Source organism: Pleurodeles waltl, chromosome 9, assembly GCF_031143425.1.
Source record: "Pleurodeles waltl isolate 20211129_DDA chromosome 9, aPleWal1.hap1.20221129, whole genome shotgun sequence".
In the NCBI taxonomy this organism is placed as follows: domain Eukaryota; kingdom Metazoa; phylum Chordata; class Amphibia; order Caudata; family Salamandridae; genus Pleurodeles; species Pleurodeles waltl.
This window is the reverse complement of record NC_090448.1, coordinates 180,797,101-180,816,318: the sequence shown is the minus strand read 5'-3', so window position 1 is coordinate 180,816,318 and position 19,218 is coordinate 180,797,101. Positions and strand designations below refer to the sequence as shown.

At 44.0% G+C, this 19,218-nt stretch overlaps 1 protein-coding gene across 4 annotated transcripts in view; it reads left to right on the top strand.

Annotated features, from left to right (window-relative positions):
* PTPRG (protein tyrosine phosphatase receptor type G) overlaps positions 1 to 19,218 on the top strand; it is a 1,030,330-nt gene that overhangs the window by 958,420 nt on the left and 52,692 nt on the right. For all 4 annotated transcript variants that reach the window (XM_069206538.1, XM_069206537.1, XM_069206540.1 and 1 more), the window contains one exon: positions 16,962 to 17,105. In XM_069206538.1, the coding sequence (XP_069062639.1) occupies positions 16,962 to 17,105 (144 nt within the window). The remainder of the gene's footprint in view (positions 1 to 16,961; positions 17,106 to 19,218) is intronic.

The following is a 19,218-nucleotide window of genomic DNA, read 5'->3' as shown; positions in this document are numbered from 1 at the left end:
CTTATTCTGAAAAGCATGTCAGCCTCCATTGTAATTACTAGCATTGCTTCCTATTGATGCAGTACTGAAGTGAGCGTCGCTTATTAGATCAAAGTCTGAGAAACCAGGCATTTCTGTCTCTTAGAAGAATAGGTTGAGTTGAGAGAACTAAGCTTAAAGTGGATGTAGAGGAAGGGTGTTCAACTCTACTGGGAGCAGAAAAATAAATGCACTTTCTGGCGGATACATATGCTTACACATTAGTCACATTAAGAATATTCCCCTAGGAATCAGGCGGGTCCAGAAAATCTTTTCCCTAGCAGTAGGCCTCCAGCAGTGCCATGGGCGCCATGTTGCGGCGACTCCTCACGGACACGAGACCACTGGAGTACAAAAGATGCAGTCTGCTCGCTCGTCAGCTCCTATTTTTCATGCATTATTAATGCAGTCTGGGACTCTCTCTTGGTGTTTAACAGACAACGTTTTCCTCAGCTTCGATAGCGATTAGGTGAAATGTCTTCTCGGAAGAGTTCAATGTTCCATCCATGCCATAACTATCGCTACCAGATATTTTTATCATAGCGTCACAGAATCTGCAAGTGGTTTCTTTGAACAATCACGATCCACCACCTGATTCATGATACCAGATGTACCTGGAGGCCATGAAGGAGTATTAGGGCAAGTTATACCTGGCCAGGTACCTAAGTTACACGTGCAAGCCTACTCCTTTTCCTATAGTATGTCTCCAGTGAGGGACGATCTCCCAAAACTCCCCCCCCCCCCCCCAAAAAAAAATCAGGCGCATCCTAAGAAGCAGATGTTTAATTCACTAATCGTAAAAACGTATAACTAGCCAGTTTCTAAACATTCTTAAGTCTCATAATGTACACATTTTCTACCGTTTCGTTTTGCTTCCACACAGGAATATTAAGTCTTAATTGTACTGGGTAGTCCCATAGCACACCTTTTGATTGTTAATACGTCTTATGCTTCTCACTCGGTCTTGAATTGCTAATGTGCCTATTCACAAAAAAAAAAAAGTGGCAATAAAAGAACAATCACCTGAAATGCAATGATGCACCCTAAAAAACACACACTTAAACTGTATGCACGGAATAAGGGCGTCCTGTTGTGGTCTCAACTCCAAACACATGATTAATATTTAGCGACTTCCAATACAAAGTGAGCACAACCCACAAGATTGCTTATCGTGGTTGCTGTATCGTGAATTTTGCTGTGAACCATCGATAGGGCTACTAAGTACAAGATTAGCTCTGGAGCCCCCGCAGAACTACTAATAGCCTATGGAAAACTCCGTTTGGATTTCAGAGAGTGAAGGATCGTAAAAAGAAGCCTTTTTCGAAATGACCACTGAGACTGGCAAGTCCCTTGAGATTACAAGCTCTTGCAAGACCTCATTTTTACTGGGCTGATGGGTGCAAGCTATACTCAAACTTTACTTCACAGCTAAAGCGTAAACTTGTAGTTAAGACATAAAACACGGCATTGTTCAGTTGTTCCCCACATCTATCCTATACATAAATAAATCAAATTAGTACTACACTTTTTTACAAAGCCATAAAGAGGAAATCTTTGTTTATCTTTGTGATGCTATAATGAGAACCATGGCAGATGAGAGATCTCAGGCAGATGTGACCATAAAGATAATGCAGCAAACTGTCTAGTCAACCTGTGGTTTCTGGCAGCCCATATGTGATAGAGACTTCTAGTTGCAGATACTTTACCTTAGAATTTTCCCCAGGCATCTATCTGGATCTGGAGATTTTTCTCAAACAGTACACCTGCGTGACATTAGGTGGAATCTGCTGACTCTGCATCCGTCGCTGGAATCATGATTGCCAGATATGAGGTCGCGGGTCATATATAGGTGTGACCCCAGCATGCTGGCATCCATTTTATTCTTTCAACGGCAGCCTAATATGCGCCGAGATTTTGTCACAGAAGACTGGGTCAACCCCTGTGACTCATGTCTTCAGAAGATGTCTGTGATGGATCTGCATCTCATGTGTTTTTGGTGTCTGGAGCACGACCCAAAGTCATGCTCTAAGTGCCGAGCCATGAACTTGAAGGCTTTGTGGGAGCGGTTGCTAAAGCTTCTTGTGGCCCAGCGCTTGGCTCCGTCCCCCCCAGTCTGTCAAGAGGAAGGTCCCAAGACCACTTGAGGAGCCCCCATCTTCTTTGTTACATTTGAAATCCTTAGGATGCTGTGGTAAGCATAAGAAGCGGTTTCAAAATAGCAAACGTTCTTCGACTTCACCCCATCGGTTGGATGATGCAGGAAAAGGAGTCTTGCCACTTCAAGCTCTATCCTCTGAGCCTACTTTTGGGTCTGCTCTGCTTTGCTCGTTTTGAGTTTCCGGGAGCCAGACCCACCCCTGTCCATCTCGGAGAGTTCTGTGAGGCCATGCACCTTAATTGTGGGCAGTGCGACCCTGCTAGTGGGCATTTTGGCCCGGTGGGGGTAGGAAGAGGCCCCCTCTGGTTCCGCACCGGTGGCTTCAGCCTCTGCTCCGGAGGGCACCCAGTGATCCATTTTCAGATCTGCACCTGCATCAGTCATGACACTGCGACCTTCCCAGAAGACGGTCTAGATATTACTCCCAACGCCACCCACAGTCTGTGTCGATCCCATACCTGTTGCTGACTCTGACAGACACGGAACCGGACTGGTGTTGCTTCATGCCAAGTCCGACTTGGATGGGGACCTTGCTCCCTGGGTCAGATCCTGCCCCTTATTCTTATGGTTACAGTGAAAGTATGGAGGAAACACTGGACTCTTTAGAACACCAGCTTGATGACCCCATGAATTGGACTCAGGACCTGGGTGAAGCCGGTGGTGTAGACACTTCCCTGAAGCTGGCATGCTTTCTCCCCCTACAGTGACTATAGAGGAGGGAGCATCATATTCAGTGGTGGTGAGGAGAGTGGCTGAGGTCCTGGAACTCAAGCTGACTTATGTGGCCATCAGGACAAACCTCCTGATTGAGGTGCTTCAGCCTGGGGCTTCCTCTTCAGAACCTCTCTTACCCTTTAATGAGGCCCTCGCTGATGTCCTGCTGGGGACCTGGTCCAAACCCAGCTCAAGGGCTCTTGTTATTAGGACAATCACCTGCCACCATAGGCCTGCACCTGAGTGTTCCTGACTCAACACCTCACCCCTGAGAGCTTGTTTATCCAGGCCTCTGCATCCCTAGGTGCATTCCCTTCTGCACCCCTGGATAGGGAAACAAAAAAGTCAGGGAAGAAAATGTTTTGTTCCTCCAGTCTAGCATTGCGGTCTGTGAACACTGCATACCTTTTGAGCCATTACTCCTGTACTTTATGCAAAATGGATTCTCAGGTGCTGCCACGGGTCCCAAAGGAGGCCCGGGCCAATCTCTCTCTTTCAAGTTGTTGCTGATGGGAGATACACAGCTAAGCTCACAATACGAAGTGGACTGGATACGACCAACTTGCTGAGTAGATTGGCTGCATCGACGGTGGCCTTGAGTTGCCACGCTTGGTTGAGGACTTCAGGCTTTTCAGGGGATGTCCAAGCTGCACTTATGGACATGACCTTCGATGGCGCCTATCTCTTCGCAGACAAATCAGACTCTGTGCTTGAGCACTTTAAGGAGTCCTGGGCTACAGTGTGGTCTTTGGGCCTTGCAGCTGCCCTTCAGTCTGCTTTTTGCCTCTTCCGTGGCTACGGAAAGGGAGCCCAACCACATCCCTTTCCCTACAGCCACTGTGTCGCACATGCTGCCCAGCCTCTGCGTAATTGGGAACGTCTGTTCCAACACCCTTGTGAATCAGGGAGCCAGGAATCAGCCCAGTCCAGCCCTCCTCCCGATGTAGCATCCAAACCTTCCTAGTCTGATGCTTCCGCATCAGGTATCAGTTGGAGGCCGGATTCGCTATCACCTGCCCGCTGGGAATCCATCACATCATACAGGTGGATTTTGCAAATAGCCCTTCGAGATACACTACCATCCATGGCACCAATCTATCATCGGATGATGGAGAATCACCTGGCACTTCTCCGCAAGTAGATTACAGTTCTCTTGAGCAAGGGAGCCAGAGGGTCCCTGTGCTAGAAGTATGTTGTGGTTGTGATTCCTGCTACTTTCTGGTGCCCAAAAAGAACAAGGACCTATGTCCTATCCAAGACCTCCGGTCCCTCAATCTCTTCCTCAAAAAGGAGACGTTCAAAATGTTCACTCTGGCACAGGCCCTATCTGCCCTGGACCCAGGATACTGAATGGTAGTGTTGGACTTGCAGGACTCCTATTTCCATAGTCCTGTCCTGCCTGCCCACAGCCGTTACTTGCGGTTCATGGTAGGCCATGAGAATTTTCACTTTACCGTGCTCTTCTTTGGCTTTACTAGCACCCCTTGGGTGTTCACCAAAGTGATTGCAGTGGTCGCAGCTCATCTGCGCAGGTTAGGGGTTTCAGTCTTCCTCTACCTTGACGTCTGGCTGTTGGCAGGCTCACCGCAGTCTATCATCACCCACCTCCAGACTACTGCGGACCTCCTACATTCGCTGGTGTTCACTATAAACATGTTGAAGTCACACCTGACTCCCTCTCAGATGCACCCTTTCATCTGAGCTGTTCCAGACACACAGTGAAGTTTAAGGCCTAGCCTCCAGAGTGGTGAGTCCAGTATAGTCAGGCTATGATATCGAGGTTTCTGCCTTTATGCTGGATTTCGGTGAAAATGACTCTGAGAATGCTGGGCCACAGAGCCTCCTTCATCCTGCTGGTTATACATGCCATATGGCATATGCAGGCTCTGCATGGGAGAGATGGAGATCAGAGGTGTCTGGTCTCCGGTGGAGTCCGGGCTCCATATCAATCTTTTAGAGCTCAGGGCAATCAGGCTAGCATTGAAAGCCTTTCTTCCCTCTCTCAAAGGGAAAGTGGTGCAAGTGTTCATTGGCAACACAACCACCATGTGGTACTGCAACAGACAGTGTGGGGTGGGGTTGTGAACCCTTTGTCTGGAGGTTCTGCACCTCCGTGCATGGCTGGAACATCAGGGCCCATCCCTGGTGGTTCAACATCTGGCAGGCTCTCTGAACGCCAGAGAAGACAAACTCAGCTGTCAATGCCTGGTGGATCACGAATGGCGTCGCCATCCAGAGGTGGCACAAGGTCTCTTTCAGCAATGGGGAGAGCCTTGGTTAGATCTGTTTGCCTCAGCAGAGAATGTTCAATGTCAGCTGTTTTGCATGTTGGAGTTTCCAAGGCGGCACTCGCTTAACTATGTTTTTTTTTGGGTGGAACTCGGGCCTCCTTTATGCCTTTCCACCAATATCACTTCTGCCCAGAGTTCTCAACAAGAACAAGAATGACCAGGCCCAAGTCATTCTTGTGGCTCCGGACTGGGCACAGAGAGTCTGGTACACTAAGCTCTTGAGCATGGCCATCAGTCCTCCAATCAGACTGTCCCTTTGGGAGGATCTTCTGTTGCAGCAGCAGGGGACAGTTCTCCACCTGAAACTGTCCAGTCTCCAACTTCTTGTGTGGAGATTGAGAGGCGGCAGTTGACAGCTTTTGACCTTCCGCCTGAACTCTAACGTTATCTTGGCAGGCGTGATTCCACCAAATTGGTATGTGCCTGCAGTTGGAGAAAATTTGTGGCATGATGTACAGAAAAGTCTGTTGACCCCCTCTCTGCCCCTTTTTCTGAGGCCCTTTTGTTTGTTCTTTCTCTAGCCCAGCAGGGCTCTGCTTTGGGCACCCACAAAGGTTATTTGTCTCCCATCTTGGCTTTCCTGAGACTACCTGACCAATCCTCTTTGTTTAAATCTCCTTTTGTTGGTAGATTCCTGAAGGGTCTTACCCAGGTTTCCTCTCCATTCATAATGCTCCAATGGGATTTGAACTTAATTCTTACTTTCCTGATGTGCGCTTCTTTTGAGCTACTTCGTAACTGTCCACTTCAGCTTCTTACAGCCTTCCTTGTAGCCATCACTTCTGCCCACAGAGTGAATGTGTTGCAGGCCCATCCCTCAAAGCCACCTTTCATTTCCATCCATGGTGCTTCATACCAGTGTTTCCTTTTTTACCTAAAGTAGTCACGCCCTTTCGTGTGGGCCAATCCTTCTCCTTTCCTACTTTTTACTTGCCCCCACATTCTTCTAAGGAAGAGGAAAGTCTCCAGTGCCTGGACCCAAAAAGAGCATTGACATTCTATCTTGATCATACTAAAGAGTTCCGGGTGGATCATAAACTCTTTGTGGGTTATGTGGGTGCGAAGACAGGTCAGGCAGTGCAAAAGAGTGCCATCTCTAGATGGGTTGTTCTCTGCATTAAAATGTGTTGGCTAAGAAGCAACCCTTGGAGGGTTTGCTTGCTCAATACACCAGAGCAACAGCTGCAACCACTGCACTAAGTTCCAGTCCTGGACATCTGCCAGGCAGCAATATGGGCATCTTTGCACACGTTCCCAAACAATACTGCTTTGGCAGTCAGGTCCAAAGGGATGGGTACTTTGCCCATTCAGTCCTTCAGGACTTCCTAGAATGACCTTGGTTTGCAAACCCACCTCTTGGGATGATATTGCTTGGGTATCTATTCTAAGGTAATCTGCAACTAGAAGTCTCTATCAGATGAACAAGTTACTTACCTTTGGTAATTAATTATCTGGGAGAGACATATTCCAGTTGCAGATTCCTTACTGACCCACCCATCCTCCCTGCGTACAGATTTCTAGGGACAGGGACTCCCCTTTCAGGGCCCTTGTTCTGATGCACTGGGTCAGTGTTATTCATGGCTCTGTGCTTCTGGTGTGGACAGTTGTGAGAAACAACTGACGTAGGCGTGCCATGGTGGCGCCTACATATGACCTGCTATGTCATATCCGGTGAACACAATGCCAACGACGGATGCAGAGTCAACCGACGCCACCAAATCGTGCGCAGGGGTACTGTTTGAGAAAATTCTCCAGACTCACTGACGCCTCGCAGAAATTCTAATGTAAGGAATCTGCATCTAGAATATGTCTCTACCAGATAATTTGTTAGCGAAGGTAAGTAACTTGTTCACCAGAGCTACAGAAGATTCATCTGGAATTTCCAACGTCACATGGTTACCTTGCACATTTGAAGGCCTTTCATAAGACAGCTTTGGTGCCTTGGGGGGCACCCCAAAAGTTGAATACACTTTTTCAGACTTGGCCGCTCCAACCTCACTGCATTGGCTTCCAGGATACCACAGTCTATCAATTGGAAGAAAATCTTATAGCTTCCTTCTTCGATTACATACCCCTTTCTGCCCTTCTTTGGTACAGCAGTTCATAGATAGTTGTCAGATGGCAAAGACCTAATTAGAGTTACCCAATAATCTTGTCCTCACACCTGTTGCAAGAAAACCTGGTGATCCAGGCTCCATTCTTCAAACTAAACCCAAACATCTTCACTGTGGTCCTTCTAGAAGGTAGTCAAAATGTTTCAATGGCATTGGCTAGACGGCTTTACCTCAAGCAGCTTCACTCTTCAAATGCCACATGTCCCCTAGGCAAGAATTTTCACATCTTTTGTGAATTGGTAAAATTGGTATTCAGAAGCCTACTTGAAAAGTTGAAGGAACCATTTTCTGAATTGATCACTCATGGCTTGCATACCTGAAAACAGAATCCAAAGTGTGCCATAGATTCTACGAATACTGTGGCCTGTTGTATGAGCATGGCAATCATGTTAGACCAACAAGCCAGAATCCAGATTTTCAACAGATATACAGGCCACTGCGCTAGACATGCCCAATGACAAAAAGTGACTTCATTACAGACTGATTCTTCATGTAGTGCTACCAGAATAGTGGGCTGCGATCTGCTCACTAGACCAGACTTCACCTTCAAGGCAGTTAATCAGCAATAGAAAAAGTCGAGTGCTGTTCCATGGCAGCAGCCCTCCGAGAGGCAGCAGCCTCAGACAGTCCAGACACCTCAGCATATGTACTGGTCCTTTTGAGGCAGGTGTGGATCTAAAGGTCTCCATCAATAGCTGCAGCTTCAGTCCCTGCTGTTCTTTGCCAAGTCTGCTGCTTCAAATCCTCTCCGATTCCCACACCTCCTCCTTTTAAATCACCATCTTTGTCCCATTTTTCCACAAATTGGTAGTCATTCATAACAGAGCATTGAGTCATCCAGTTGATCCACAAGTGCTATGTTGTGCCCTGCCTTCCCTCACTCTGAAAACATTTTCTGCCAAAAAATGCTCTATGGGTCACATTCCAATTTCGGAGGCAGAGGTCCTTGCTCATCTGATCAAAGCAGCCATAGAAGTGGTGTCAGTGGAAGAAAGCAGCACTGGATTTTGATACTCCATCCTCAGGACAGTCAGGAGTATATGTATTTCCACACTTGGATGACTTAGGCTTTATAATCAATGTCCAAAAGTCCCACCTCACTTCAAGTCAGAGTTTGACAGTCATAAGTGTGGTGCTGAAGAGGACCAATGTCCTTTTCTCATCTTTAGAAAATAGTGTATTTTAGGGATATGATTTAAAATTTTCAGGCTCAAAAACATTGCCTGACTGTTGCATCTGCTTGGCCTCACATCCTGTTGGTCCCGCACGCAAGATGGTGAAAGAAGGCCCTATGGTGGTGAAGAATATGTTATTGGCTCTAAAACCAAGGGAGTCGTTTAGCTCAAATGCAGATTTTAGTGGTCTCACCTGGGTCTGCACTGCTGAATGAACCCCTTGAGTTTCAAAGTGGGTCATCCATTCAACGCCGTGCAAGCACAAGCTGCAGTGGTTACAGACACCTCCTCGCTCTACTAAGGCACCAGTTTGGGTGGCATGATGGTGTGGGGTCTTTAAGCGGCATTAAAGCAGCATCCAGACCTAAATGTCCTAGCGCTGCAGGTGGTCCACCATTCAGGGTATGAATAGCCAGCGTGGTGTCGGATCTTGGACTGTGTTGGAAGGTGATTTGCCTTAGGCGGTTGGTGCCACAAAGATGCGTTTTTCCCTGTAGCCGTCCATCTGTCAGGTGTCTAAACTTGAGAGCAGATGTGCTTACACACCTCTTCAAACTGGAGGTCCACAATTGCGAAATAGAGCCAGAAGGGGCAGAGCTGATCTTTTCTAAATTGAGGCATCCATTGCTGGACCTTTTTTGCCACAACCCAGAACACTGTGTTCTGTTTTGTGCCATACACTTACTACTGAATGTTCCCCTCTGAATGCCTTCAGGTCTTAGAATTTGCCTTATGCATTTCCAGCAGTTCCATTTCTTCTAGAAGTCCTACAGAAGAGGTAGGAAGAATAAGCACATATGGTCTAATTGCCCTGGCTTGGGTAAGGAGGATCTATATGGATCTATCGGCACTCAGCACTAGACCACCATTTCCTCTCTAGCACAAGGTGGACCCGCTGTCTCAACAGGCAGGATCAGCGGGTCCTCCATTGCAATCCCCAAACACTGTGGCTACATGCGCAGATATTGAGTGGCAGCAGCTAGAGTCATTGAGTCTGCAAGATGAATTTGCAGGTTTTTTTTATGGCTGCTAGAAAACCTGCTGTACAATCCATTTATGCAAGCTGTTGGGAAAAGATGTACAGTTGTGTGGCTCACACAGCATGGATCCCTTTAAATCACTTGTTTCTAATGGCATACCTTTTGCACTATCTCTTACTCAGTAGGTGCTGGCTGTTGCTGTGGTCAAGGGTTACTTGGATGGTCTGTCACCTTTCTTATCCATTCCTAACCAGCTGTCATTTAGGTCACTTTATATTGGCTTGTTTTCTGAAAGCATTGCTTTATCTGTTTCCTAATCTTCTGTTCATTGTTCCTGAATGGAATTTGTACTTTATGTTGACACTCTAGAAGGCATTTCCTTTTAGCAGGTACTCAGTTGTCCAGACCATCATCTTTTGAAGACAGTATTGCTAGTTGGAATAATTTCTGCATGTAGGATCTGAGAACTTCTGCCCTCTCAGTCTGTCTGCCTTTCTGTTTTTTTTTTTTTTTTTTTTTTCTTCTTAGGCAGTCTGGCCAATACAGGCTGTCTGTGGTTTTGGCCTTTCATGTTGCCCAGTCTATTACTCTTCACATATTTCTTCCTCCCCCTCATCAAATCAAGGAAGCAGAGAGGCTGCCTTGACAGGATCATAGGCATGCGACTCCTAATACATTTATGCATACTTGGAAGAATAAAATGAATCGTAGCCTTTTGTGGGTTTTGCAAGAGTCAAGCATGGCAATGAGATGACTAAAACATCATTTGACATTGGATCATCTTATGCATTAAGATCTGTTGTGCTCTGGTCAAGAAGACCCCTTCAGAGGGCATTCATGGCCACTCAGCTAAGGCTAGAGCTACTTCACCCTTAGTTCACACCACAAACGTTTCCCTGATTGACATCTGCCAAGCCGCCACATTTTCATCTCTACGTACATTTGCAAAACCTTTCTGCCCAAGTACACAGAGAGGAATACTTTTAGGGCTATGCAGCATAACTTAATTGGTTAATTGGCACTTCTCATTTGCAGCTTTTGGGTGGTATATCTTTGGGACTTGCTCTTAAGGTGAGGAATCTGCAGAGAAATATGTCTTTCACAAATAAAAAATAAATATCTTTGTTAAACTATAGTTCTGATACATGTGCTGGAGACGCTGTCCCTGAAGAGCGGGCTTGGCCACGCCATATGCTCCTGAGAGCCCAATGGCTCGGCTTCAATGGTTTCCCTGGGCTGGAGATTAGAGGGGTCTGGTATTATAGGAGGAGGCAGGAGCCTTGCAGGTGGGGGATTTATTCCGGGGGGTAACCTCCTGCCTTTTGTGGACTTCCGACAGGCCCATGACCTCCCACGGACGGGGTCATTTCCTGATGCACAGGGCAGTCACACGTGTCATTCGGGAGCCCTGGAGGGCGAGCGGTGAGGGACCCATGCCTCATCGTCTCAGTTCCTATCTATTAATGTTTGACGGGCTGCGGAAAGCTGTTACAGGCTTATACAGAGCGATCTGTGCAGGAGAACAGAGGCCTCTCGAGGACCTGTGACATAAATGGGAGGCGGACTTGGGGACCCCGATACCTGAAGGTAATTGGGCCCAAATACTGGAAAGGGTACAAAGAATATCCAGAAATGCTAGGTTTCAACTCATACAATTCTATGTCTTGCACAGAGCCTATCTTCCCCCCGCAGAGACTGCGAGATCATCTCCGGGTACTAGAAGCGAAATGCCCTCAATGCGGGCTGAGGCGGCAGACTTCAAGCACATGATGTGGTCCTGCCTCCAACTGCGGAATTACTGGAGCACAGTGGTGAGGGACGTCGCTGGCATCATAGAGCGCGATATAGCATGTACTCCTGCCGATTGCTTGCTGCATTGGTTTCTGCATACCCCCAAGAATAAAGCAACTAGCAGGTTTCAGGACATCACATTCATACTAGCTAACAGAGAATTGACTAAGAATTCGGGCCCCCACTCATTAAGTTGGAGGAGGGAGCTGAGAAAATAGGCAGAATGCGAGAGATTAGTTCTCCACATGGATCTTGGGAAGGGGAGAGGCTCTCCTGAGCTAAAGGAGGCCTGGGAACAGCTAATGGTCACATTGCATGCTAAGCCTTCGCACATCCGTGCGGAACAAGCAGAGTCTGATGATTCGCCCCCCCCCGGAGGCCGAGACAGCTCCCCCATACACTCGCCAGAGAACTGAATTAGGAACCAGGGCATAGGCCAGAACCCTTTATCTGGTATTTATTGTGCGACAATCAGGTGTAGTATAGATCACAGAACACCCGGGACGTTCAACACAAGGAGGGGGTTGGCGGGCGGCGGGTTTCTGGGGGGGAAGTTAAGAATTACATAAGTTGCATGTTAAATTCACCTTAATATACTGTCAAGGGTGGGACCACACTACCGTTCACTATATACTTAGACATTAGTATCCAGATTACATCAGATAAGAGATAGGGACCTAGATGGGAGGAACATTGGGTCACTATTTATTAACGTACCGCAACATGAAGAGAGATTTTGATATGTGATAGTCAACGTAGTTAAGATTTGGGATTTATAATACAAGCACACTGTCAATCATTTACTAAAGTGTACCTACGTACTTACATTGTTAAATCAATAACATTTGTTTAAAATGAAAAGATAGTTCTGATACATAATAGTTTTGAAGATTCTTCCTTGTCCTCCCTTCTTCCCTGATGTTAGTGCAATGTATAATAAGATTCCTCGTCATGGAAACATGTTTAAGTGCTGTTATTGTTGGTGTCATTGATCTCTTAATTTCTTTCTGCAAGTGTTGTCGGGATGTTGAAGCAAGCGGGTTTGCACCTATGATGCACAGATGTAGCCATGTTAGGCGGTCAGAGTTGCAGTTGTCTAAACTGATAAACCACTCTACCAATTTAAACAAGTATTCTTGAAAACTAAAAAATACTTGCATGCATTAAGATATGATATGCCAATAGCAAATTCCTTTAAGACAAAAGGCTGATGAAGACTCATTAGGTATGGTAACAACTCATCTACTTGATCATTAACAGTTGCCATCTATGGACGAGCTAGAAACTCATACATATGCCACACAAGCTGTGGGTGCAAAGTTTATACAAGTTACATACTTTCTGTACTGGATGGCGTGAACAGCAGATCCCACAGGACACCTGTTAGTAGGACTCAAAGTCAAAAATACTTCCATAGCCCTTTGAATACTACAGTCTGCCGTTGTCAGATGGTTTTGGTATGCTTTCACTTTCCTAAAAACAAAAAGAGTAAGATTATATTCCTCAACTATGGGTCTCCAACCTCCTGGGCTCATAAGTAGCAGGTTTGAAGTGATGTTTTAGAGCACGGAGCAATGTCTTAATTGTCATTATTTTAGAAGACTTCCTGCATGACAAGCCTACCGAATTTTCTAGCATGCGTTCTTCACTCTACGTCCCTGTTTTAGACTCCAGTGCCCTTGCCCCAGTGCATCTGCTCTGAGCGTCCAGTGACTCCTGCTTTGTCTGCTATGTTCAATCTGATCCTTTTACTTCACCTCATAGTGTCCTCTGCTTTATAATTCTTTGCTAGCTTTCCAGTCTCTCTAGCACTCTAGTTCCCACAGCCTCTAGTACCCTATAGCCTAATATCTTGGTCCTTAGTGCCTTTGCGTTCTATGTTTAATTCACTCATACACTTCTGCTGTCTATCTCAATTCCAAGGACTATTGTCTTCTTTACTTGTCTTTCCTTCCTTCATTTACCGTACTGCAGTCCCTGTCCTTCAGCCATTTCGTTTTCCATGCTATTTACAAACAGTAACTGCTGCAACTGTGTTTTTTAAATTTTTGGAATTTCTGTTGGCAAAAGGCAGTCTTTGCCCCTCCTTTCCTTCTTCATTGTGTGGCTCCTCTAAGTTACCTGCAGTTGATCTCTTCAGGAAGGAGTCTCCGTTCATGTTCAGCTGGACCCACATAGCTGCTGCCTCATGGACTGAGTCGACTGTGGCTGGCTGAAAATAGAGAGGATGTACTTTACTTGATCATGGGCAGTAAAATACCCTCATCCTCCTTTAGGTCCACACTTTATGACAAATTAGACCATAACATACCCTTGGATGGACTTCATGAAGTGTTTAGGGTTACTGTCATGTTTCTACAGAGGTGTATCCGGTAACTCTAGCATCAGAGCTATACTTCAAGGATTAGTACCACAGAAGAGATCCTTCACCAACCAACATAGTTAAAAACCTCAGCGGGTTCTCCTTCAAACAACAAATGCCAACTTTTATCTGTAACAGGAATCACTAACTCATACTGTAAAGGTATTCTGTATGAATCACTGGATTAAGCTGAGCGAGTTCCTGGTTCCGTCTTATCTTGATGACTAAGGTACAGTCTGCACTGGTATATTGTAGAAAGGACAGAGACGCTCTGGAGCTTACAAAATAAAAGCAACTAAGTTTATCTTAGCTGCAAGAAATCAGACCTTATTATCTGGTTCCGAATGAAGTACTCTGCCTCCTGGTAAATGAAAAAATTAAATTCAAGCATATGATTTTAGGGATGGGCAAAGGGAGCAATTAACCAGGGTCCCCACCTTACAGTTGGCCCCCTGGGAAACTGAACTTTCTCTATTTGACCTCTGTTTATTCTATTTCTCTATTGACACATCTCTGCCTTCTCTTACCACTAAGTCTTTCGCTTAAAACCAGTGTCCTCTTAAGGATTTTTGGGCTCTGGGCAAGCCATAGTTCAACTGTTTGTGTGATAGCTAAATAAAAAATTAACATATAATTTAGTATTGTTTAGCGTCATGTGCGCTTGAAATGGGTGATCAAATTTCTTCTGTACAAAAGGCCCCCAAAATGTTTGCCCATGATCCCAAAAATCTTTAAAATGATACTGGGCTGCTGTGCATCATTGCTAAAGTTCACAAGGGCATGAACCCTGAATGCAGTCAGAAAATACTGCCTAATTGCATCTCTGGAAGTGATCAGGGAAAGATCACTTGATATTGCAACCATCTTTCAAGCTTAAAAAATATAAAGTTAAAACCATTTTAATGCAGTGTACACAAATATGAAATAATCTCTGCTCTCTAATGTGAAACCAGTCAAGCCTGCCGATAGCATCATCTACTTTGTCACATTACCAAGGTATTTATTGTTATAATAATGTTATTGTTCTCATTAGTATTAATATTATTATTATTGTGATTGTTATGATCATTTTGTAAAGCATATAGATACCCTTCAGGTTTTCCCAGTGCTAGACGTAAGAGGTAAGTTACTTGGGCAGATTTCAGCAATAGTTAGAAAAGCCATGTTTTAAGAGTTTGTGGAACACGCTCAAGGGTTGACATCTTCGCAGTAGTGGGTTCGGCATTGTGTGCCACAGTTTGGGGCCCAAGGAGGAAAAAGAGTGATTGCCCTACTCTGGAAGCCAGTGAAGGTCACAAAGGAGGTTGAATGTGGAGATGCATTTAGAGAGGTGGAATAATAGTCTGCCAGCCGAGTTCTGGATGACCTGAAGGCATTTAAGTGCCAGCCCCCCAGTAAGGAATTTTTCTGTAGTCCAGTTATGATGAAATTAGGACCTTGTTGACAGTCTGCTGAGCAGAGAAGGGAAGCATCCAGATAATTTTCTTTAGCTACTTTGGGAGTGCAAATTAGGTGGAAGCTACCTTGGAGATTTTCATAGACATTTGTCGTCAAGCCAGAAATCGAATTTCCTCACCTTAGAAATAGGCACTGGAGGGGATCCAAGGATATCCAGACAAGTATGTGGCCCCTACAGTTGAGGTTGTTGCTCACCAGCATGACCTTGGTCTTATCACCTTTTAGCTTCAAGGAGTTGTTGCTTATCCAGGTGGCAGCCTTCAAGACAGGAGTTCAGGTGATGGGTTCTGTGGGCCTCACTAGATGACAGAGAAAAGCTGATCAGTGTAAGAACAGTGATGGACCTTAGCTATCCCATGATGTCAGCTAGAGGACACACGTGAATATTAAATAGTGTTGGGCTCAAGACAGGCACTGGAGAACTCCAGAGGGAAGAAAGTGACACCAAGAGGCATAATTGGTAGAGAAAACCTAAAACGCCAGGTCCTGAAAGAACAAAGTCCTCCGATGCCCTCTAGTCATTTTTAATAGTATTTTTTGTGAGACGCGGTATCAAATACCATGCTTAGATTGAGCAGAATAACACACAGGGCTACCTCTATCCAGGTGCAGTCCAAGATGCTCTGTAACACACAGCAGCGTGGATTTAGTGCTGTAACCAGCCTTGAATCCACATTGTGATGGGGTGGAGAAGACCATACATTTCCACAAAAGATTAAATTTGCTAGTTAACATGTTTTCCCACCATTTTAGAAAACAGGGGAAGCAGCAAGATTGGTCTGTAGTATGACCAATTGGCAGTATCAAGATTGGGTTTCTTCAAAAGGGGCAGAACCATAACATAACAAGTGCAGCCTGAATATCCACTACCTTTTTTTTTCCTCAAAGAAGCAGGCCAATTCTTCACATTGTGGCTGTGTAATGGAGGATATCTTTTCTGGGTCAGGTAACTCTTTGGCTACTATAAATAGATTTCTGGGGCAGTGCTGAGCTGAGACAATTGTTTCTGAATAGAAAGTGGCTGGAGAAGATCTACTGAGTTTGTTATTCTTTCAATGCTGATCTGTATTTGAACCTGTCTTCCTCATTATATGATGTTCTCCATCTCCTTCCCAGATACTTACAAAACTTTTTGACCCACCTGAGGGTATATTTGAACCACGGAGGATGCCGTCTGGCCAGAGTAATAGGTTTAGATGGCAAAATTGAGTCTGTGGAATTTTGAATCCAGTTGTCAACCTTATATTTGTTCAGTCAACAGACTAGCTAAGACTGGGTAATGTGTCAAGGAGCGAGGAGTTGAGAGAGCAAGCTTGGAATAGTTTCTTGAGAAAGTGTATGGTCCTGGGGCTGATGCATTAATAGAAGAAAGTATTGGAAACAAGAAGGGTACAGCGCAATGATCGGACCATAGTAGAGGAAGCGAGCAATCTGCCCTAGGACCCTTAAGGGTTGGTAAAAATGGGGTCCAGCAGATGACAGGCACTATGCGCAGGGGCATTGTTAATGAAATGGAGGTTTAAGGCTCTGAAGTCCTCTATCAGGAAGGATACAAGTCCAGAAGTATTATCATCATATTCTGTTGCGAAATTCAGGAAATCCTTTGTTCCTTTAAAGTACACATTTAAAAAAAAATGTCAAGAAGAGTGCATTTGTTAGTGCTCTTTAATGAAAATGTTCCACACATTAGTGAGCATGACATTGCAGTGTATTTTGTCATTTTTGCTTCAAATGTAAGTTTTCAAAAGGTTTAACTGCATATATCTTTGTGTAATTGGGTACAACTATAAAAATCAGCTAATCTATGAACACAACTAAAGATAGTAATACTTGTTTAAAGGAGAACATTATTATTTACAGAGCTATGAATATAAATGTTTCTATAATTCTGTCTCTTTAGGAACAGTACGTTTTTATTCATGATGCCTTGTTGGAAGCCATTCTTGGGAAGGAGACCGAAGTGGCTGCCAACCAGTTACATAGTTATGTGAACAATATCCTCACACCTGTAATGGGAAAGACCAGATTAGAGAAGCAATTCAAGGTACTGTTTACGATAGTATCACTCTCCTCTGCACCCCATAGAAAAAAAGTAATTGATTTGCAACATGTTTTGAGAGTATCTGCTATAAAACAAAACAAAACAATCCTAAATAAATATATATTTATTATATAATCAGTTACTGTTTTGATAAAGAGCTGTTTCTTAAAATGTGAGTGTCTAGTACTACTTAATTGAGACACTAAAAACATTGCACATAATGTTTTTTGGAATTAATTTGTATTCTTATGCTACGATATAGGTTTTTACTTTGATACATTTTGTCTCCACTTTTACAGATAAAGATACTTCATACAGAGGTTTGAGGCTAATTTGCATCATCTATAATTTCAGTTTAGAAGATTTCTATAGCTAAAAGACTTTATAGAAGATTTTGATAAAGTAGGAACCTTCCTCACTAAGAAAACCAGGCACTTATATACTTTGCAACCTTGCAGGAGATGTTGGTTGCAAGGAAACATGGTTGAAGGTCCTTTTGATGGCTTGGGTTGGGGGTAGGGGTATAGTGAAACATTTTCAATTGAAATCTCATCACACAATGAATAGTAAGTGATGGACACAATTTTGCTGTGTTTGCACATCTACAAAAGCTAATGAGTGATAAGCAGTGCATTAACGAAATTATTGTATGTACTTTACTTTTTATATCTATCCATTTCTTTAACTAGATTGTAAAATGAGGTATACTTGAGATCTAATAAGATTTGATTCTACATGTACAGTAGAACGTTACAATTGAGTAAGATTCTGCATCTTGTCCTTATTTGTCAGTCCACAAATGGACTAGATGTAGTATTATAGTGAGAGTTCTAGACATGGCCAAGTAAATACAAGTGACAGTGCAGACTTACACCTTGAAAAGTTGAGCTTATCTGGTTAAGCAAATCTTATAGGTTGTTTTGGGATATTTCTCTATTCATCCCACATCTGACATATAGTATTTATGTGTACAGCAAAAGAAAGGGAGACTTGGTTGAAAACAGAAGAGCACTAATCCAGTATGTACATTACTGATCATTTTTAAAGGGAATCATTTCATTCATTGGCATTTGGGTCTCTCCCAGCTAGTCCTTGAAGAACATAAGTTGAGAAAGATCTCAGCTTATAAATGTGATCTCTGTAAGGCCAGTGTCTTTTTTTGGATAACTGAGCAGAATGTTCCTCGACTGAAAAAATACAATCTTAACCATTTAGCACCAAGTATCAACCAAAGCATTAAAGTGTTTTCACTATTTATTTTTTTTGTGGATGGTCTTACATGGTGACAAACTGGACATTTTGCACTTAAGTTATGGGTTTTGATACATTAACACTTAAACATAAATTTACACCTGTTGCTGTACAAGAGGCATGGTAAATCTAAATTTGGATCATAGCTAGAACGTTTGAGATTAAGTAGTAGTTAAGTCACAGCAGGATATATACCAGGGGCTGGGATCCTTGCAGAGGAAGTACGCCTGGTCAGTATCTGATTGATGCATACTGATGGGTGAGTTAACAGTGAAATCTTTGAATGTGTTTGAGATCATTGCAGAATTGGAATCCAGATTATCCAGGAATACACTTATAACATTTTTGTGTCAGTAACCCTTTCAGTGGGTTTTCAGACCCTTACCTGATCTGACATTCCTGTGTGTCATGTAGTGATGAGTCATCTTCTATATAGATCTTCAGCTTTTGCTCAAGATGCCTTTTTGCATTGTGCAGAAAATATTAGATTAAATCCTAGTCTCCACCTCTATCCAGTGGGACAATTTAAAGGATGTTTATTTTTTCTTTATTGGGCTGTTTCTGTTTCAAGAACAAAACTATTGTGCTGCACTTAGAGGTATGCTCCACATTTAGGAATGTTCGGGAAAACTATTAAAAAAACTAATGCAAGTAAGTAACAAAAGTATATTTACTACCCAGCTGATAAAAAAGGACTTCACCTCAGTGGTAATTAAGCACATTTTATAATTTTTTTAGCTTCTAGTCCAAAGAATGCCAAAACCTTTAGGGCTGCTGACATTGCATCCACATGTACTTTTCATTTGACATTGTGCAGACCACAACTACTTACTCTGTAGTTTGGTCCCATTCTAATGTCTTCAGT